Consider the following 23,398-nt stretch of genomic DNA (forward strand, 5'->3'; position numbering starts at 1 on the left):
TGATCTACCTGGAAGTAGTAAATTGTAGAAAAACTAAAAGTACATTTAGCGCCAGGACAATGAGAATATAATCAGCTATCCTATCAGCTATCAAATGAGGACAGAAGACTTATGTAATTGTTATTTAAGTATTTGATTATAGAATTAATTTATTTATTAATAATTTATATTGTTCAATTACTGGAGAAGGAAGAAACAAAGAACAGAAGGTTCCCCAAATCAGTCAAATATATATGTTTGATCACTGAACTAGAACTAGTCATTCTGAAAAAATAAATTGCAACCAAGTTAAGTCCTTAGAAAATGTTGCTAACAAAGCTACATTTCATTAAAAAAAAGCTTAAAAAATGATGCAGTTAAAGTGATACATGCAGTTTATAATCAGATATGTAAAAGGCTACAGTGGCCAAGAACCTGAAAAACATCAATTTGTATTCCAATACCAAAAAAGGCAGCACTAAAGAATGTTAAATGTATTGAAGAATTGCACATATCTCATATACTAGAGCAGGGATTCTCAACCTTGGCAACTTTAAGACTTGTGGACTTCAACTCCCAGAATTCTTCAGCCAGCAAAGCTGGCTGAGGAATTCTGGGAGTTGAAGTCCACAAGTCTTAAAGTTGCCAAGGTTGAGAATCCCTGTACTAGAGAGATACTGCTCAAGATTTTGTATTCCTGACCTCGACTATATACGGAAAGAGAACTGCCAGTTGTGAACAATGGATTCAAAAAAGACACAGATAACACTGCTAATATCCAGTAGACAGTAGAAAAGGCAAGAGTTCCAAAAAGTCATCCATTTTTGCTTCATTGATTATAGGAAGGCTTCTGACTGTAGATAACCCTCAAAAACATGAGTAGATTACACCATCACATCTGCCAATTGATAAATGTGGAAGCAACAATCAAAATAGAATATGGTGCAACTAAATAGTTCAAAATTGGAAAAAGAGAGTGTACCAAGTTGTATAAATTATTTCATTTATATATACATATCATGAAATTGCTGGAATAGAAGAAAGATTATTGAGAAAAACATCAAAACAAATAAGCTGTTTATACCAATTTGATAACTGACAACAGGGAAGTCCTACATAAGCTCTTGCTGAAGGGAAAGAAGAAAAGCTGGTCTGCTCAATATGTTTTTTTTAAAAAAAGATGTACGAAAGCTAACGCCAACCCAATGCCAATATAGGCAGTTCTTAGCCACAACTCGGACCAGAATTTCTTCACTAAGCTACACAGGGCTTCCTTTACCATATTATAATTCCAGAATCAAGGATCGTTAAGTGGGAAGAGGAGAACGGAGTTCCCAGTAAGGAGCACAGGGGCGCCACAGGCAGTGGGGGAAACCCAAAATAGGATACACACATGTTGGGAGGGATGCTGCAGTGTATCACAAGCTCAGGGAAGCTAGGGAAAGAATATGCTGCAGCTCGGGGATTTCTTGGCACATCACAGCTCTAAGACTGCAAGAAGCTGCTGCCGCCAATGCTGGCCCAGCAATGCAGCACCGGAAACCACAGAAGACAGCACAAAGTCACCAAACCATAGGAAGCCCCAACAGTGCAGCACAAAGCCACCATGTCTCGGGAAGTGCAAAGGGGCTACTTGGGGCACTGCAGCTCTGTGGCTGCTAGCAATAGTGTAAAACCCAGCCCCACCTAGCCCAGCAGTGCAGTGAGAAGGGGCCACTGGGTGCACTGGGAAGCCATAAACACCCCAGCCTAGTCCCAGCCACAGTTGCCCTACACTCCACAGTCACCCTGCACTCTGCCATCCCAGGTAGATTAGGTGTTGGGAGTTGAAGCACCAAGTGTCCCCAAGTATGGGCAAGCTGCCAAGCAATTGAATTTTGATCATGGGAGCCCTGCAACAGCTGTAGCTTCAGAGATCAGTTGTAACTCCTTTCATTCAGCACCACTGTGACTTTGAATAGTTGCTGAAAGAATGGTCGTAAGTGCAAGGACTATCTATAGATGGGGGAAAAAAGACTAATAATGGATGCTAACGTTCTAGGTTCAACATTTCACAGGTAGGATGACATATCCATTATATAACAATATGCGTGCTACTTGGGAGAAAGACTATGATAGATCTAGAGCCAGGGGTAGGCAACCTTGGCTCTTTTATGACTTGTGGACTTCAACTCCCAGAATTCCTGAGCCAGCCGGCTCAGGAATTCTGGGAGTTGAAGTCCACAAGTCATAAAAGAGCCAAGGTTCCCACCCCTGATCTAGACAAAATGTTAAAGGTATATACAAAGACATATACTGACATTGTCATAGTTTTCCTAGCTGTAATATATGGTAATGACAGCCTCTGAATTGTGGTGCTAAAAAAATATTGTGAATATCTTTGACTGCAAGAACAAAGGATTGAGTACAAGATGAAGTAAAACTCTAGCCACCTAAAGTTGTGATTCTGAGGCAAACTTTCAATTTGGTTTTAAGTGCTTATAAACACACACACACTTATATTCACACGTACCGTACACTACTCACTGGGAGCACTAACAATGAAACTAATGTTTAAGTATTTTGGGCACATAATGGCACAGCAAGTGTCATTAGAGAAGACCCCAAATGTGTAGAAAAATGGAAGGCAATAGACAAAAAGCACAATATAACACAAGATGGCTAGATGGCTTGTATCATGGATGATACAAGCAGAAGCTTAGAAGGTCACGGAGAATCAATTACTAATAAACAGTCCAAGCAAAATTAAAAACACTGGGTCACAAAGAGCTGGAAGTGACTGTACAACTATCCGCAACAAAAGTTCTATTTAATGCTTAAGATGAGGAAAATGTCAAGAACATAAACTACTCTTTTCCATAATGATTAGACTAAAAGCCTGCTGGCTGACTTTACATCAATCACTCTCTCTTAACCCAACCCAACCCAATTCACAGGATTGTTGTTGTGGGGAAAATTGGAGGAAGAAGGTGTACTATTCATGTTTGTCATCTTGAGTTACTTATAAAGTAATAAAGATAGGGAAAAATGAATAAAATAAAAAATATATTGTACTTATAGTGATTTGCTTTGTTGTAGCTACTAGCATGTTGTGCAAACTCCATTAATTGTACATGTAATATGGTTTAATGTCTTGCATGAGCTCACCCAATTATCATTTATTCAATAATTATACTTAAGCAAACGGCAGCCTGGGTTATTGTGCAATTCAATAGTATTTACAGAAATACTTAATTTACAGTGCCCTTCTTCATCTGAATTCTCACAGCCGTCCTGAAAGTTTGCTTAGACTGAGACTTATTATTCTCAATAAAGTTCATGGTTAGATAAGTTACCTGGGTTTATTCTAAAAAACTACTTCAGCTTTCCTTTGCTTTACAGACCTGCAAAGGTTTTAAATGCAAGGATTGGTTCTAAGGTTATTTTTTCGTTACATTGTAACTATGAACAGTCACTAAAATGAGACAATCACTAAATGAGGAGTACCTGAACATGCCTAATGGAATGCTTTATATAATTCTAAACTCTGTAATTACTGAATTCGATTCTTGTATGACTCTTTTCAAATCAGGTTTAAATGTAGCTTCATTTTTTGCAAATTACTGGCAAAAGTAACATAATGATGAAACAGTGGTCTGGCAATTCAAAAGTGTTATCAAACTAAGAAGTTCAATACATGTATTTTGATTCCGCTCCTGCCGAAATTTCAGAGGCTCACACAAACTAGTTCACTCTCTTCCTCATTTTCTCACATACATGCAAACATTTACAAAAGAAACAGCAACAGACTAAATATTTATCAAGGAGATAGTGAGAAATCTACACAGTTCATTGCTTAGATAAAGTTTGGGGTTAGTACTTTACACCCCAAGGAATAAGATGTAAAGTCACTTTGAACACTATTTGTAAATGCCGTTACCAATGTAAAAGTAAAGAAATTACCATGCTACCTAATTTTTTTTTTACTTATACATATAAACAGTTTTCAAGTTTTTAAAAGCATTGATTAAAAATCCTCCATCCTGCATTACTTTTGTACGTGTTGTGTACAGAATGCTGACTTATTTTAGTTTTTCAATTTACAACAATTAAAATGGTCTTCAAAATCTCAGCGGGTACATGTCAGATGCTTTTCCCATTACAGATTTAAGTTACTAATGTGGGACATTAGGGTAGAATTTGACCCAATTTTGTTACAGTTCTATCTAAGGAGATAAATCACACTGTAAAAAAGAATACAAGCTAATTGCAGTATCTTTTTTCAAAGGGAAGAACCCTGTCATATTTTATCTAGCATTAGAAAGGGCCATTGTTAAGGCTATGATTCAGACATGAATAGCCATGTAAAGCCTTGATGAATACCTACCTAATCGCTGTATAAACAAGAATGGGCCAAACCTATGGAGAAATATGTACTTTTCTCATCTGGTGAATGGTTACTAAGGCAAACAGGGTGGATTTTTTTTCCCTCCCATCTCTTGAAGAAAGGTGGGTGGTGACAAAAGAAATCCAAGCTGAATTTCTTTTGAAAGAAAGCTAAACCTGCCTCCAAATGCAATCTTCATTTTGCATTAAAGGATAAGGTAACTACACTCTGCAAAATATTTCAACACTGGATTTTTCATTATTTTAATTTTTTAAATTTATAATTTCAATATATATCCTGCCTTTCTATACAATATCGTTGAGTGAAGCAAATTTTTAGAAAATAAAAAACCCTGCCAGCAAGACAAAACAGTCAAGGTCAACTAGGTACAGGTAATCCATGACTTGCAACCATTCATTTAGCGGCTGTTCAAATTTACAATGGCACTGAAAAAAGTGACATGATGTTAAGTTTTTCACACTTAACGACTGTTGTAGCATCCTCATGGTCACATCATCAAAATTTGGGTGCTTGGCAACTGGCATGTATTCATGACACTTGCGCTGTCCCAGGGTCATGTAACCACCATTTGTAACTTTCCCAGCCAGCTTCCAATAAGCCAAGTCAATGGGGGGGGGAGCTTAATAATGAATGATTCACTTAACAACTGCTGTGTTTTGCTTAACAACTGTGGCAAAAAAAGATCGTAAAATCAGACAAAACAGAAATTTAGGGCTCAATTGTGATTGTAAGTTGAGAGCTACATGAAATGTTAGTGTTCTTTTAATGGCCATCGTCATCATCATCATTAAAGGATGAGTTACAAAATCGTGGGAACACTTGAAATCTTTAACCATTTTCTTTATCTTACAGAAGAGAACAAAAGTTTGGAGCAATAGGGGGGAAAATAGACACAGGAGAGGATGCTAAGTTATCCATTTGGAGACAATTTTTCAACCACAGTTGTTCCCCTGGACTTTTCAAACACCACCCAAAGAGGGAACTCAAGATGCAAATAAGCAAATGGAAGGAGATTGGCAGAAGTTTGAAATCACATTCAATTTATTTTGCAACCTAAGAGGGTTGTTAAAAAGGGATTTGGTTTAATGTTAGAATTCCCAACAAGTTGCCTAAGGTTGCCAAAATACCTGCTGATACCTCTTTTGGTATACTACAAGGGGCCAGCCATAAAGAAAACTGCTAGCTTCCTTAGAGCACAGTGGGGTATTTTTGGAAATAGGGAGACCTACTTAAAAACAATTCTGGTATACTAATACTTTATTTTCAAATATGTCCTTCCCTTCATTGTTAACTCTTTTGTAAATTAGGAAGGCCTTACCCCAGAATTATTTCAAAAATTGATTTGTTAGGTTTATATCCTGCCTTTCCATGAGTTGCTCACCATTCCAAACATGCATTCAAGTGAAATCAGGCAGGACATGAATGAATGAATGAATGAATGAATGATAGAAAATAAATCTCACACCAAGCCATCACTGGTATTAAACAGCATGTGAACTCATTCCTACACTTTGTCTGACTTATTTTGTAGTAATATGTTAAATGGTTAAGTCAAAGAGCAAGCCTAGCAGTGAACTCTGGTAGTGATCTTAATTTGAATAAAGATAAAGGATTTAACATAATAATTTCACCAAATATTCTACTTTCAGATAAAAAAAACTATATTTAGGCAATTAAAGGTGGCAAGATTCTGGCTTATTTTTTCAAGCTTTTTCTGTATAAAAGAGACAAGTTTTATTTTGTTTCGTGAAAACAGTGCAGGCTTCAACCGTTGATAAATCTGAAAACAGCCACTGGACTACATTTCTTATAAAAATGAGAATTAGTTCTTTATAATTTGATTTGCCGTGCCAACCCAAGGTTGCTTGTTTACAGAAAGGGAAAAGAAGTTCAGAAGAGAAAGCAAAGCTTGAACATGAAGGAGCTATTTAAAAAAAATCACCAGGGGTTGGAATTTGGAGTCGCTTTATATTAATTACATAAACACGAAACCAATCTCTCTGCTTTATTGGCTATGGAATTCTGAAACAGAATCCTTGAAACACTGAAGAGAGTGGAATTATAACAGTCTTCTTTTGAATTACAGGCCAAGGTCTAGATCAGACATGTCAAACTCGCGACATCATGTGACGTCGCACAACGTATCGGAGCTTTTTCGCCATTGCCAGCAATGGGGTGGGCGCAACTCCGGTATCATGAAACCGGCCCGCGGGCCAGCAGTTTGACACCCCTGGTCTAGATCAATAAGACTATTCTAGGATTGCCCAAATATTTTCCACTTCTATTTCTTCCCATACGTGTGATCATCCCAACACAAAAAGAGAGACTATTTCAAAATATTACAATGGTTTCCGCTGACAAGAAAATTCTCCTTGTGGAATTTCTTGCAGAAGCAGACTAAAGATACACATTGATCAAAACCAGATGCTGCCATTCATAAGACATTTAAGTAACCCATTTCAAAAGTGTGACAGTCAACCAGAGGTCGGTAAGCCTCATGCAGGTAGTCCTCACTTAGTGACCATTGTTTCAGAGACCATTCAAAATTACAACAGTGCCGAATAAAGAGATTTATGATCCATGCCCTAAGTGCAGGTAATCCTTGACTTATGACCACAATTGAGCCCTACATTTCTGTTGTTAAATGAGACATTTGTTAAGTGAGTTTCGCCCCATTTCATGAACTTTCTTGGCATAGCTGTTAAGTGAATCACAGCAGTTCATTAAGTTAGTAACCTGGTTGTTAAATGAATATGGCTTCCCTATTAATTTTGCTTGTCTAAAGGTCGCAAAAAGGGATCACATGACCTTGGGACACACAGCAACCGTCATAAGTATGAACCAGTTGCCAAGCGTCTGAATTTTGATCACATAATCCTGAGGTCATAACTGTGAAAAACTGTCATAAGTCTTTTCTTTCCAGTGCTGTTGTCAACTTTGAACAGTCACTAAATGAACTGCTGTAGGTTGAGGACTATTGTCAGCTTTCCTACCGGACCCTTGCAGGAAAAGGAAGAAACAGGAACACCTTTGTCCAACAAACTCCAGTTTACTTGAGGTAAAGCGATGACGTTCACACAGACCTTAGCAATCAGGTTCTATGCTTTACAAAGTTTGCGCTGGGAGCAAGTGCCTCCCAGCTCTGTTTAAATACACTTTTATAATTACTACCCCACCCTTCACCAATTACTACCCCACCCTTCACCAATTAATCCTAAGCCACACACCCATTACATCTCTGCCTAACAACCTACAACCCCGCCCTCTCGTCTCCCAACCAACACTCTGCAGCAATCAGAGAAACCTCATCCACCCCTGAGGCTTTTCTGGGATGCCCTTGACTATTAAGCCTAATTGCCGGCTACCGCCCATCAGCTGTGCACCAGCTTGCCACTCGTCAGCTGTTCGGCAGCTCGTCCTTCTTCTGCGCAGGCGTGGCAGCGTATCTGCGTATGTGTGGCATCTAATGGTGTCTGGAATCGTCCCTTTGCTGCTCCAGCGTTCAGAACAGCCGCCGGAGGATCTGTGGCTCACTCTGTCTTCTAAAACGGTGAGCTGTTTAGATCCTGTGCTGGTTCTCCTCCGTCACCAGGCTGTCCCCCCCTCTTTTGGGTGTTGAGCCCGGGAGGGCTTGACAGGCAGCCCCCCTACCAGGAATCTTCCTGGAAGTAGGCAAAACATATAGTTAGGTTGGTATTGGGGTTGGGGGTACATCTCCCCTCCCCCTGGCTTTTGGGGATATTTACGGTGGTATCTGTGTACTACTCGAGGAGCATCAATGTCTGCCTCCCTCACCCATGATGCCTCCGACATTGGGTATCCCTTCCACAGTACTAAGTATTGTAACCGACCCCGTCGATACCGTGAATCTAGTAATTTCTCGATTTTGTAATGACCTCTCCCAACTTGATCTTTTGTGTGTCGAGCCCGGGAGGGCTTGACAACTATCTGTTCAGCCATCACAGCATCTCTGTCGTCACGTGATGAACTCAGGTGCTTGCAGTCCATCTACCCTTACAACCGCTACTGCAAGTTTCCCCATCCACCTATCTCTCCTCCACAACACCCGGCCCACCAGTACATGCAAAGCTACCCCAGCCCAGCCTTCTCCCCGTCCAGGAGGCCACAGCCAGTTACAAGCCCACCAGTGCCCACAAAGTGTCCCACTAAACCTCACTCTTTCTCTGCAGCTGCTGACATGCAGCTTCTGCATAGAGGCTGCATTCTCCCCATCATTCGGAAAACCTCCTTCTTGCCTTCCGAAGGACTGTGAGAACGGTGCCTTGCTTTTGTGGCCCTTCAGAAGCCTCCATCTGAGAAGGCAACCTCCAAAGGAGGCTTTCAAAGCACCACAAGAGCAGGAATCATTCTCACAATCATCTGGAAGGCTTCTGAGAGTCCAGCTCCTGTTGTAGTCATGAAGGGTTACCTGTAGAGTAGCCTTTAAAACCTTTTTTGTGGCCTCTGAGGAACATGCTGCCAACATTCAGAAGCACAAATAACAACAGCACGATTTCCTGCTGATTTGGGGCAAGGCAGAAAACAAAACACAGTACAGTTGATGAGCTCTCACTTTGAAAGCTTTAAATTTATTTTAAAAAATAATCTTTCCCACCCCAAAAAGGGAAATTCCATCCTTTCTTATTTGCCACCTATCACCTGCTGCTCTTGGTATGCCAAACAACAATTTTATTAGAAAGTACAGCCCTGCCCATAGAAAACAAATGCTCACTGTTGAATAAAGTAAGTCAAACTGTTGTTATCTACACTTTATTAATTTACTGATTAAAATCACACAGTTCTCAAAGTGGCACTATCCTAAAGAGACTAGGGCGGCATATTTCACACTTTATTGCCCTCATTTTAAGATGCAATTTCCTTCTGTTTGAGTAAATAATATATAATACTTCATATTATTTTACAGTTTTCTTACTCTTCAGTATGTAGGTGTTCTTGCTTAGCAATTTGTTCATGTGTTTATTTCGCTGTAATAAAAGCATTTTATTGCGTTTTGTTGTATAATTATATCACATATTTTGATTTCTAAAACCAACAGATTAAGACAGTAATCTTGAAGTCCCAATATTATCAAAAATTGCAGTTGATGGTGTAAACACCTGAAAATGTCGACATGCAAATTTGGTGTCCAATACAGATCTATTCAAGCAAAATTGAAGGCCATCTCTGCCAAGTCATACAGGAACATGACAAAAATGTTATTTCTCTTCACACAGCTGATCTGAGAGAGATAAGGGACTGAGAGCAATACTCTCTAGCAATAAGCAGAATTTTCAAAAGAAATCTAATTGCCTCCAATTCAGACAATTTGCCACATACCAAACTTTGGATGACTTGTAAGTTTTAATCAACTGGCATAAAATACCATGCTATTTGTACCCAATCTCTGCCTAAGAATTTAGACAATACACAGTATTTTCTTAAGATATTTATTTCTATAATCAGCCTACCATTTATATGTTGGAAGTGCCTACTTTTAAACACAATTAAATAAGCCTATCATAAGGCTAAGATTCTATAATTGCTCTTCCCAGTTGTAACCAAAGCCAGTGAAAGCTGAAGCATCAAAACTGCTGAAAAAAAATTGCCCTTTGAATTGCAGTGCTACAGAAAATTGACTAAGAATACCTAGGGCAGCAAGAAGAACAGATCTCAACACTAGATTCTGGAAGCACTAATAATGAAGCTAAAACTGAAATATTCTGAACACATAACATGATAGAAAGAGACATTGGAAAAAACCCAGAAATTTAGAAAAATTGAAGACAATCAAAAATAGGTCAACAGAAGACTTTATAGTTTAGACCCAATTTAATGCTGATTGATAATCAATCAATGATGTCCATCAGATCACAAAGATAAAAATGAACAAATAAATGAATAAATCATGTCTGTCCTCCTAAGTTACGATTCTTACAAATACTTTTTATTGTTTTTACAAAAATCATAGTTATTGGAAGATTTTAAAAAATGGTCACATACATTCATAAATTACTTTAATAACTTTGGAGCCTGCTAAATTCTTCCACAGAATCCTTCAAATATGGACATAATTCTGTCCTTACTTAAACAGCAATAGCATTTGGACTTATATACTTATATACTTATCATATTTACAGCCCTCTCTAAGCAGTTTACAGAGTCAGCACATTGCCACCAACAATCCGAGTCCTCATTTTACCAACCTCGGAAGGAGGGAAGGCTGAGTCAACCTTGAGCCAGTCAGGATCAAACTCCTGGCAGTTGGCAGAGTTGGCCTGCAATGCTGCATTCTAATAACTGTGCCATCATGGCTCACTTAAATTTGGTCCCAGTGCCAACAGCTCTAGAATTTGATGATTTCCTCATCAGAATATTTCTGAAAATCAGTAAAGAAATTAGATGGAGTATGGTAGCCATCAGCAGTGAAATCGCCTAGCTTACAGAATGGGTAAAAATGGCTGTAATTATATTTAATGAAAGCCAAGGAAGCAGATATCACAATCAAGTAAGTGTATTAACCTAGCATTAGACCAAGTAGAAATTCAATATGTCATCTGCAAAAATGATCTTCAAATACCTTGTCTCTCCCCTTTTAAAAAATTATATTTTTACACTACACTGCACTAATTGCAAACTTGAACATGAAATTAACTGTTCTTACCTTGCATAGCTTGCTGTAATCCATATTTCATTCAAAAATATGGAGAGAGGAGTAGAATACATATTTATACATTCCCAACAGAACCCATTTTAAGCACTCAAATAACCTAAATTAAACACTCCCAACTCTAGAAGCAGGATCAGAGACATTTCTCCCTTCTGAGTTCTCTAAAATGAGACGCCTCAGTTCAACAACAACAAAAACGTAAACTACCATTAAAATTTAGTGATGCTATTTCATTAGAAATATAATGGTGAGTTGTGTTTGTACATAAAAACATGTTTTAAATAATGTCAATGCTAAGTTTTCTTAGTAGTCAGCATTTATAACATTTGATTCAGCTGTTGGTTTTAAAAACCATATGGTGATTTTTTTTGTTCACAATATAAAACTAACTTATTAATTCAAAGTCTGCCTTTTAAAACTGGAGGGGAAAAGATGAAGAGCCATAAACACAAAACACTGAGATATATTTTGCCATTGAATCCTTAAAAATCTCAGAAATTCATATATAGGTGATATACACAGACTCACACATACACACACACACACACACACAGGTGAACTGAAGACACCTCTACTTTTAGACCAGGGCTTTTCAACCTTTTCACCCATTGTACCACTTTTAGGATATGGCAACATCCAAGTACCACCAGTCACCTAGCAAGGTGTCAAAAACTTGATGACCCCCCCCAAAAGGAAAAAAGTGATAAAGTACAGGTAGTCCTTGACTTACATCAGTTTGCTTAGTGATTGTTCGAAGTTACAATGGCACTGAAAAAGTGCCCCCAAGTTACAGCAGAGGAAGACATCTGCCTGCCCGCCCGGCTACGCTCTTCCTCCTGTCCGAGGTTTTCATTGTTGTGAGCATTTCTGTTGAGGATTGGCAGTGGGGGTGGGGTGGGGGGTTATTTGGTTTTTATTCCCCCACCCCCGTCTACTGGGTGGTTGCAGCAGGTTTTGATCACTTCACATGACCCTGGAACACTGTGACCGTCATAAATATGAATCAGTTGCCAAGCATCTGAATGTAAATCAAAAGACCCTGAAGATGCTGCAACATTCCAGCTGATCGGTGCTTCTTCTGGGCTCAGCAGAAGTGCCAGGATCAGTGCTGCTTTCCAGCTGATCGGCGCTTCTTCTGGACTCAGCAGAAGCACCAGGATCAGCACCGAGCTCCAGCTGGAGCCTGGTGCTGATCCTGGCGTTTCCGCTGAGCCCTGACAGCCCTGCAGCTCCAGCCATCTCTTGCTCAGGCTTGTGCAGTGCTGCCACCGGTTCAGCTCATTCCCCTCCCCCACTACCACTTTTCTAGGATGGTCGCGTACCACCTGCCAGGTGCCACTGTACCATAGGTGGTACCCATACCACTGGTTGAAAAGCTTTGGTTTAGACAACCCCACTGTAGCAGGAAAAACCAGCAAATATTCTGTAATTCCTCTCCAGACAAGGAGTGAACTTGAGATTGCCCACATGTGCTCCATATAGTTGCTCACTGAAAGGAGTCCACAAGAAAACAGTCTCTGGTGGGTTTAGAGCTCTGGGAAGCAAGGAAATAGCCGTCTTGTCTTGCTCCAACCACTACTGGCACTGTTAAGGATGGTGGTTTGGTATACTTCCTTTTCTAAACACTTTTAGAAATTGCTTGTTAATCGCTTTTCAGCTATTAGGAACCTATGGGTCAATGTATTTTGCAGCAAAGTGAGGGTTCCTTCAATCCTTAGTGAAAGAAACTTAATACAAGTTCAACGACTTAAAATAAAAACCTGGAATAAAGGGCCAAAAGGTGAACAAAATACTGATTTTTTACAAGCTAAAGGTATAAAATGTTGAATTTTTTTTACAAACTAAAGGTATAAAATTTAGGTATGAATTATAAGAATCCTTCTTCTTTTGTTTTTTGCATTACTCCCATTGTATCATGGGGTCCACCGAATTATAAGAACCCTTCCTGTGGGAAAGTACTTTTGTCTTTAATTCTTAAAAAAAAAAATCATAGGACAGGACTTTGAAGGTTGGACAATACAAGGAACCAGAAGTAACTAAAAACTACACTTAAAGGAGAAGAACACTTAAATTTCACTTAAACTGGTACACATTGGAGCAAAATATTTTAACATCAGACATATTCCAGAATAGTTTTGAACAATGGGCCCTGAAGTTAATTTTAAGAGTGTCTGCCTCTATGGATAGGCTGTGTTTAAAAGATGCTTTGGAAGAGAAACAGGTTTTACAGGGCAAGATTAAGACTGACCTGAAAGTGAATTAAAAAATGACAAGCTCCAAGAAAAAGATATTAAACTGGGCATACAAAAAAACCTGACTGATGTCTTAGTAAGTAAAAGGGATATATATACAAATAATAAACCAACATAGTGATCTGGATCTGGTTTCTGGCAAAAAAAAAAAAAAAGCCATTCAAATGAATGGATTAGCTTAACGACCACTACACTTAACAATTGTAGCAAAAAAAAAAAAACCCGCACCCCACTTCCAGCATATGCGTGTTTCAATTTACAACTGTAATGACTTATGACCAGATTTCTGGTCCCAACTGCAGTCAGAATTTGCTTTTTTCTATACCTTCTTTTTAATTTTTAAAATTTGTTTTTTAAATAAATTATAGTTTTTATCATTATAGTTGTAATTTTCAATAAAATTACTATTAAAAAAACAAAAACGAAGTATTGTCTTATTCAAGTGAAAGTACAAAATACACAGCTTCTTATATATTTATAAGAAGCAATAATAATAATAATATGATAGATTTTGCTTTGTGTAGACTTGGGAAAAAAATGATAGAACATATTGCAGGGGGTCCCCAACCTCTGGGCCACAGCCCAGTACCAGTCCGTGGCCTATTGGCCACTGGGCCACGAGAATGGCTGGCTACTAGGCTCATGTGTGCATGCACCCTCCCCACTCACGCTAGTGCTGCCGGGCAGGTGCTAGCGGCTCCATTTCTTCATGTGTGCAGGCACAAGCTACGTGCAGTGAGTACACATGGCCCACTTGTGCCCTTTTGTGCATGCACGGGTGCACACACACTTCCCTGCTCCTCCCTTTCCCTCTGGGATGCCAATCTGGAAAGATTGGGGAGCTCTGAAATATTGATTTTATTTCCTTTAAATATTTTGCATTGCAATAAATCTATACCCCATACTCAACTATTAAAACTAAATCAAAACAGCATTTTAAGAAAGAGCTCAATTTTGGTCTCATCTGACCACAATACTTTCATCCAGTTCTCCTCTGAATCATTCAGATGTTCATTGGCAAACTTCAGACGGGCCTGTACTTCTGTTTTCTTGAGCAATGGGACCTTGCAGGTGCTGCAAGATATTAGTCCTTCACGGCGTAGTGTGTTACCAATTGTTTTCTTGGTTACTATGGTCCCAGCTGCCTTGAGATCATTGACAAGATCCTCCTGTGTAGTTCTGGGCTGATTCCTGACTTTCTCATGATCATTGAAACTCCATGAGGTGAGATTTTGCATGGAGCCCCTGACCAAGGGAGGTTGACAGTTATTTTGTGTTTCTTCCATTTGCGAATAATCGCACCAACTGTTGTCATCTTCTCACCAAGCTGCTTGACGATAGTCTTGTAGCCCATTCCAGCCTTGTGTAGGTCTACAATCTTGTCCCTGGCATCCTTGGACAGCTCTTTGGTCTTGGCCATGATGGAGAGTTTGGAATACGATTAATTGATTGCTTCTGTGGAAGGTGTCTTTTATACAGGTAACAAGCTGATTAGGAGCACTCTCTTTAAGAGAGTGCTCCTAATCTCAGCTTGTTACCTGTATAAAAGACAGCTAGGAACCAGAAATCTTGCTGATTGATAGGGGATCAAATACTTATTTCACTCATTAAAATGCAAATTCAATTTATAACTTTTTTGAAATGCATTTTTTTGTTGTTTTTCTGTCTCGCACTATTAAAATAAACCTACCATTAAAATTATAAACCGATCATTTCTTTGCCATTGTACAAACGTACAAAATCAGCAGGGGATCAAATAATTTTTTTCCTCACTGAATAATTGCATATTAATTCTTTATCAATAGTTTTTTTCTTCCTTCATAAGCTGATCTTGTGGCTGCCCATTATGACACAAGTATCTTATGTATAAGCTTATGTATACGTCTTGTGTATAAGCTCCTTCACCACAGCCATTTTGTGTCAGCATCTACAATGCACTCTCAACATTCTAAGATTGCCCATCACCCAAAGGTTTCCTTGATCCCAGTCTAAATTCAGCCACTAGCTCTCCATTCATCCAGATAGTGTATAAATTCTCATCACTTTGTTCCCCAAACATCTACTTCTAAAACCAAAATATTTATATATTTTTCCACAGCGTTAGAAGTTATTTGAAGTAAACAGAATGTAACAACAGGTACCGTGTTTCCCTGAAAACAAGGCCTACCCCAAAAATAAGCAAGGCACACACTTATAAATCAAGCTAGGTTTGGGGTGGGGGGTAGAGCTGTCCCACGCACCCTGCACCCACTTACCTTGCAGCCAGGCCTCTCCTCGCCAGCCCACTTCTTCTGCAGGGTCTTCTGCAACCAGGCCTGCATTTCTCAGTCACAGGACTTGCCGGAAGGCCTGTGCAGCCAAGAACCGAGCGATGGATTCAATCCATAGCTCGGTTTTGCAAGACCTATGCAGCCGAGGAACAAGCTATGGATTGAATTCATAGCTCGGTTCTCGGCTGCGTAGGCCTTCCAGAAAGGCCTGACTGCAAAATGCAGGCCGGAATGCAGCTGCAGAAAGAAGCTGCTCCTTCGGCCCCAGAAGAAGTAGACTGGCTGGGCTGGGTTGTTGGTGCCAGAGGTGAGTAAAACATCCCCCAAAAATAAGACCTGGTGCCTCTTTTGGAGGCAATAAATAAATAAATAATAAGACCCAGTCTTATTTTCGGGGAAACACAAGTAGTTCTTGACTTACAACCATTTGTTTAGTGACCATTCAAAGTTACAACAGCACTGAGAAAAGGATTTATAACTGGTCCTCATTTTGTACAACTGTTGCAGCGTCCTCATGATCAGGTTATCAAAATTAGGGTACTTGGCAATTAGCATGTAGGAGAAGAGAAGGCAGAGCCAAGAGAGGACTCAGCCTAGAGTCATTAGGTTCCCACAAACAGTCCAAGTCCAGTCCCCTTTGCATTCCGTTAAACCCTATCTTTTACCAATTTAGTGCTGATTGTTAGTTGACCAGATTCTTGGTATACGTTTGAGCAATAATCTCAGTCAAAGGACAAAGCAGTGTTCTCATATATTCTATTAGTATTAGACCTTAGAGCAATCCTGTATTACTATTATTTAAATCAGAAAGAACCCAGTTTGTAACAGAAACATCTAAGTAGATTATTTCTGCAATATCAGCCATGCTGATTCAAAAGGCTGACATTCACAAGTTAACCAGGAGTCATGTTAAATTGCTCCTGCTAACAAACAATGCAAATTAGTCTTATTATACTAAAATTCTATTGCTAAAATTTGCTCATTTCTCACACATTTTCTTCTGGTGTACCATTAGTGCTATAGCAGGTGAAGGGTAAAGCTGCTATATGAGCACCGAATAGGAGAATATGCACCTTCATAGGAAATGAAAGTATATGTTTCACGTAATTTGTTTCAATGCAAAATAAAACAATATCAAATTTATGTGGTAACCTATGTTATGTATACATTATAAAAGGAATGCTTATTATTATTAAGCATTCCTTTACAGTGAAGCTAATAATTCTTTTTACACCTGCTCATTTTAGTGTAAATAACGTAATCCTTTTCTTAGACTGAATATATTTATTCCCTACAGCCAAAAACACAGTAAGTGATTCTATTACACCTGATTATTCCTCGCAGCTCACTTTTATAGCTGTAGGCAGTTTTGACTTAGAACTCTTCTTGTCTTCACAAACTAAATTCAAAACTTATTCCCAGTTCGAGATGGAAGATTTAAATTGTCCTTGTCCTGATATCTAGAATCTGTAATAATGATTTTTGTCTGCCATCACGAGATCAGCAGCTGTAGGAAACCTCTTGTCCATCAGAACAACCCATTTCTGTGGCAACAAAAAAACAGCAATGCCAGAAGATACTTTTGCTTGCTGCAGTCATGGGGGTCAGACCAAACAAAGTCAAAAACATGGACCTACTGACCCTTGGAACAAAGAAGTTCTTCATACAACAAAGACATGACAGGTGATAATAAAAATTGGAATTTCTCGAATTGTCCCTGAAGATAGTTGGGATGTTTCACGATTAATAACAAACAACTTATCTGACACATAGGTCACTAGGTTAGATTCTTAATGTCTTTTTTCATTCTTCAGGGGAAAAATCCTACTGAGTTGCATCTATAATATTAGTCTACACACTGAACAAGAAATATTACAGTACATGATAAAGAGAGAGACAGTTTAGTGTAGTGTTAAGGCACCAGGCTACAAACCAAGCGATTGTGTATAAGAATTGTGCCTTAGGCCAAAAAACAAACAAAAACAGCTGGCGACTTTGAGCTGGTTACTGTCTCAGCTCTAGGAAGATGGCAATGGCAAACCACTTTTAAAAGTGTCATTAAAAAATGCAGGAACTTGCCCAGGGTCAAGACTGATTTGAAAGCACACAGGAAAAAAAACAGTAATGGAATAGATCTAGAAACCAGTTAACAAGTATCTTTTACAATGTTGAAAAACTATATCACTGATAAGCATGTATCATAGTCTATCCATGAACTCTCTGCCTTTTGAACACACTTCAGCAAGAATGGAGAAAACACTGTATTATTGCTGCCTATTTCTGTTGTCTACAGTTTCATAAGGAAAATCACTAATAAGCATATTCTTAATGAAGAGTTAAGCTTTCTCCATGGCTATAGCCAGATTACAATAGAAATAGAACTTAATTAAGATAGTACTCCAAAGTATACTTTATCTTTAAAAAAGTTAATCACTCACATGATTCTGTGCTTATCTTTCTCATGTGGTAACTGCAGTTTCAGAATTTCTTGCTCAGTTAAGATAAGATACTTTCTTAGTTTCCCACCTTTCTTGCAGATTTATTTTATACAATGAAAATAATTCTATATCACTTTTCTGAGTACTGTTAAAATAATGTAATCAATTCAAATAGCCACATAGTACAGCAATGAAATATATTAAAAACATTAAACCAATTACCATTTAGAGGATACATTAAAAAGATGCAACTTGGCACTTTTTCAGAAAGTAATAAGAGTAAGCAATTAACCAGAACTCCAAACAGTCCCATTATGTGTAAGCAATTTAAGTTAACATCCTTTTTTCCCACATGCCTGCTTCTCCTGTAAATCTTAAAAACCTGCACAGGTTTATAACGATTTTGCAAATGGGCAAACATACTACAGCAACTTTTTCTTAGTGTACCCACAACATACTCTCAAAATATTAAATATGTCAAAAGGTTTGGGGATACAAAATACAGAAGATAAAATAGCCCATAAGGCAAACAAACCACGATGCCAAACAGACAATCTCTCTTTCTAACCACAGTCCAGTAGAAAAAGCTTGTGCACTCAAAATATAATGTTCCAAAACTTAATTCTGCAGGTTGACCAGAAAGAAGCTGTGGCCATCAAGATTAAAATCTGCCAGTAAATCCAAAGGTAATAAAACTGCACCTTCTTCAGGTTTCCAATGTAGACCATCTACAGTGGTGATCAAAGTAGTGACAATTCTATATACCCTGAGCAAAATTTGATTTAACTTGTAAGATAATTGTTAGCCTAACAAAGAACTTGAATTATAATACTGAGACAGTACTATATAATATTAAGTTAGCATATTAATGCTAAGCAGAGCATAGCTTATTTTGTAGCCCAAAATGACAAAGTATGCTTAGCATATATCCTTCAAACCAGAAAAAAAAGAATCAAATCAGATGTTCAGCTTCTATTTTAAAGTCAGAGACAAGCCCTTCATTGCAATTTTAGATATCAAACAAATTGCAAAAAGGAGAAGTATACTTCAAGTGAACTGGAGGACTTTTTTTAGCAAATGAGAAAGAAATCACTGGGCTTTATATCAAAGATACTGTAAAAGTAAGACATCACTACTCATTCTTCTCCATGCCACTCCAAAAATTATTAAGTTCTTTCTGGACTGCCCTCTATATAGCACTGCAAGTCATTCCATCTACTCTTTGATTTTGATTCACTCTTTGCAGCTTCAAAATGAACAAAATTCAGTCCATGCCATATCCCCTCAGTTATTACTAACTATAGACTCACTGCCATCTTAATCATGGCAATATAAATCTTTATTAGCTGTTCATAATTGGTTTGAGCATGATTAACTATTCCCCAAAATCAGTTAATGGAAGAGACAGCTTAAGTTAAAATAAAATTATTTGTCCTTTAAATCTTTACCTTGTTGTTGCTGCTGCTGCTTAAAACAATGGAGAAATAAAGATATAAAGGAAGCAGGAATTCAAGGTAACAAGTTTAGGACATGAAGAAATAACAAATCATATGTATGCAAAATCAGGAAGAAGGGATGCTATTGCCCAATTGCCTATTAAAATTGGCCCCAAAGATAGCCAAGGATGCCGATAAAATAATGTATCGGAATTAAAGGATTCAGTACATGAAAATGTCCAAATGGGGTACATAGATGATATAAATAAATAAATAACATTTGAAAAATAGCCCTAAGAAAATTCTATTTATAGCAGTGGTTCTCAACCTGTGGGTCGGGACCCCATTTGGGGTCGAACGACCATTTCACGGGGGTCGCCAAACAAGGCTGTCCGCCATTTTTTCCCCCTTTTCTTTGGCCATGCCCCTGGCACCCAGTGATGTATAAGTGGTTGGGGGTCACCACAACATGGGGAACTGTATTATGGGGTCGCGGCACTAGAAAGGTTGAGAACCACTGATTTATAGTGACATGTGGAAGTGCACATCAGGTATGTTATGTGCAGAGAAGCGTCACAAATGTAGGTTCAACTCAAGACTTGCTGAGACTTCTCTAATGAAAGTTTTAAACAAATTCTTGGACAGTAAATAAAGTTGTCTATTTTGGACAGTTTAAATATTGTACTCAGTATCATAACTGTTATTTATATTTCAACAGTCACTGGAGATGAAGAATTATCATACATTGGTCCACCATAAGAAAATTTTAGAAAGTATTTTAATATATTTATCACAAAATGTAATTCTGTCGATGTTGACAGAAAATACTGCATAAGTAGGGTTACTTGATCTAGGCCAGAGCTCTCCAACCTTTCCAGCTTGGCAGCCCGGAAGGAAAGGGAGGAGCAGGGAAATGTGCATGCACACGGCCCGCAAATGCATGCACAAATGGGTGCACAAACGGCAGCGGCGCTAGTGTGAGCCTGCCCAAATAAGTTGCGCGCACCTGTAGCAGCATGCTGGCGCCTGCATGCACGCACAAGCAGGCCGCTAATGCCCACGTGATGCTGGTGGTGGTGCTAGCGCCATGCATGCACAAATGGGGCTGCTAGCGCCCCCACAGTGGCACTACAAATGGGGAAGCTCGCCAGCTATTCCCACAGCCTGGTGGCCAAGAGGCCACAGTCCAGTACCAGGCCGCAGACCATAGGTTGGGGACCCCTGATCTAGGCAGCAAAAATCTAGATGAGGAGCCCTAGATGGTAGCAAAGAGATATAAAAATTCTAACTCCCACCTGCCATCTAGTGGTCATCCAAATGTTTGCAAACCAGATCTGTTGGTCCTACTGTAAACGAACGGTGGTATTTCTGCAACAAATTACAAGCTCAGTCCTTACTACAGAGAATTTTATTTTCCACAACTGTTTTGTTATAAGAAATAGCAATAACATAGGTATATGAATAATATATACTCCTGAACGCTCAGCAGACAAATATTAGTAACATCCATACTGATATCAGGGATAAAATGCTAATACAATTACACTGAATGTTCCTGTAAAGTATGAAATGTTTTTCACAAGACATAGCCAACTGTCTGAATACCAGCTCCATTAGTAGTGTGGAGAAAATCTAAACTATGCAGAAGCAACCAAACTCAAGTTAAGCGTGCAGGAAAAAAGTTGCTCAAACTTTTTCAATATAAAAAAAACATACAATGCATTACATTCATCCAAGCTAAGGAGTTTGTGGCTCCCCTGATCTCTGTAAAACTACTTTCCAATGAAATAATGGAATTTAAACATCCTAATATTTCATAGCATCCCTCAGCAACATTCCCTTGTGGGAAACCAACCCACAAGTTCAGAGAATGAATCTCCACCCTTTTCCTACACCCCAGCTAGAGATATTTGCTACTATCAGAAACATTCCCTTATGTATACACAATGTGATTTTTTTCCAAGTCATATACTGGAGATTTCATTCTTTCAAAAATATTTTTTTTTGTAAGAAGCCAGTGATCTAGCTATTTACCTGTAAATAAAATGGCAGCTGAATGTAAAAGTGATTCAGTCCCACTTTATTCAAATCACATTATAGGAATTTTGTTTTAATCATATAAATACTACTCAGAAAATATTGCCACAAATTGAGTTATTTCACTACATGTTCCTTTTCTTGTTCTTTAATGTCAGTGGCTTTCTTTAAAATGTTCTTTATATTGATAAATACTTGTTATCAGAAACAGTTTGGGGTGAAAAGAAAGATAATTTTCTATTTACTTTTCCTTAGTAAGATCACATCCATATTAGCTCCCTGTAAACATTTTTTAATACAATGGAAAACCTAAAGAAGTTTAAAACTGTAAGATTTTCACAGCTATCGTTTCTCACTGTGTGACAAAATGTACCACTTTCAGTAGGACATAAATGTAATTAAAATGCATACGAATTTTGCTGTGAATTTTAACTATCCGGAGGAGGTAGAAATTTGATTTGTGTGCCTGTTTCTGGGAGATAGCTAACTTGTAACATTTATGAACTTTACAGCCACCTAGCATTTGCATCTTTTCCTATTCTCTGTGAACATCAGAATACATTGCAGTTATTTAAAGATACACAATAAGTATGTACTATTCATACAACATTGTCCATTTATTAACCGCAAATTGTTGAAAGCTCTGCAAGTATCTAGCATCCCAATCTTTCTCACACAGCCAGGCAATGAAAAGTGCTACAATTACTTAAGGCCAAACTGATACCTATGAAATCCTAACCCTCAAGAGGATCAACAGGACAGGTTTTAAAGGAGCCTGAATGTCTCACTACTAAAAATACAAAGTGAAGACTTTGGGTTCCAAGCATCCAGTTTTAAAATCTGTTTTAATTACCTGTCTTCAAAGACTGAAGTCGGCATTTTAACTTCCACACTTTCTACGTATCTGAGCAAACAAGTCAGGTTACCCATGACATCTATTTAATCACGGGGGAAAGGGTTGAATGGCAGGCAAGCAAGCAAGGGAACATGACTCCACATACAAAAGGACGAATGCGCCCATAAATCACGACCTCCTCATCCATACACCACACCAGACCTCCGTGCAGTTCGGCCCAGAAAAGGAAGAGCTTTGCAACCAACACCTATACCCGTCGATGAATTTAGCAAGGCTGCTACTTCGGGATGGATGCAACGTGGGGTGCAACTGTGAGACAGCGGGGGAGCGGAAGGCAGGAAAGGCTTGGAGATCGCGAGGGGGATGGGTCGAGGCGGTGGGGCCGAGGGAGGGAGCTCCATCCTTCGGGCCGGCTCGCCCCCCCCCCTTTTTTTAAGAGGGGCTGCTTCCCTGCGCGCGCCGGGGCTCCTCACCTGGTCTATGGGTAGCCGAATGGCGTTGCTGAGCGGCTGCAGCAGCGTGGAGCCTGTGGTGCTGGTGGCCATGGCGGAGAAGGCGCTCCCCCCTCCCCAAGCCTGGGGCCAAGCCAAGATGATAGAAGAGCGAGAGAGGAAAAAGGAGAAGGTCCAGCGGCCGCCACCGCTCCCCTCCCTTCTGCCTCAGAACATCAAGAGCAGCGGCAGCAGCAGCAGCCGGAGAAGGGCAGCGGCAACGTGAAAAAACGCCCCAACCCCGAGTGGCAGCGGCGGCGGCGGCGGCGGCGTGACAAGAAGAGGGCAGCAAAACTCGCCCAGGCAAGTGACGGCTTCCTTGACCAATCCCGAGGCAGCTCCGGCCCCAAGCGATCGAGAAGAGGCGGGACCGATCGATCGCCCCTCCCCTGACCGAGGCGGAGCCCGGCGGCTGCTAAGTGACAGTCCCTGGGCTCAATACTGGCGCTACTCTGGTGTTGCGTGATGGGGGAAGCGGGGGGGGGGAAGGCGCCCAATGGCCGGATAGCCGAGGTAGAATAAGGCAGCCTTGGGCTCGGCGCCTTCCTCCGCAAGACGCGGCCACTGCCGCTGCTTGCGGAGGCG

The 23,398-nt window shown here is 39.5% G+C and overlaps 1 protein-coding gene across 2 annotated transcripts in view; it reads right to left on the bottom strand.

The window, feature by feature from the left end:
• The window catches only part of MBOAT2 (membrane bound O-acyltransferase domain containing 2), a 90,120-nt gene extending 67,017 nt beyond the window's left edge, over positions 1-23,103 (bottom strand). Inside the window, exon 1 of one of the 2 annotated variants that reach the window (XM_039331863.1) lies at positions 22,796-23,103. In XM_039331863.1, the coding sequence (XP_039187797.1) occupies positions 22,796-22,867 (72 nt within the window). In that variant the 5' untranslated portion in view covers positions 22,868-23,103. Of the gene's footprint in view, positions 1-19,441; positions 19,457-22,795 lie in introns of those variants that run through there. The other variant, XM_039331864.1, reaches the window with a different exon arrangement.
• Between the last annotated feature and the right edge of the window lie 295 nt (positions 23,104-23,398).

The sequence above is a fragment of the Crotalus tigris genome, unplaced genomic scaffold, assembly GCF_016545835.1.
Source record: "Crotalus tigris isolate CLP2741 ecotype Arizona unplaced genomic scaffold, ASM1654583v1 scf7180000024439.5362192, whole genome shotgun sequence".
Taxonomy (NCBI): domain Eukaryota; kingdom Metazoa; phylum Chordata; class Lepidosauria; order Squamata; family Viperidae; genus Crotalus; species Crotalus tigris.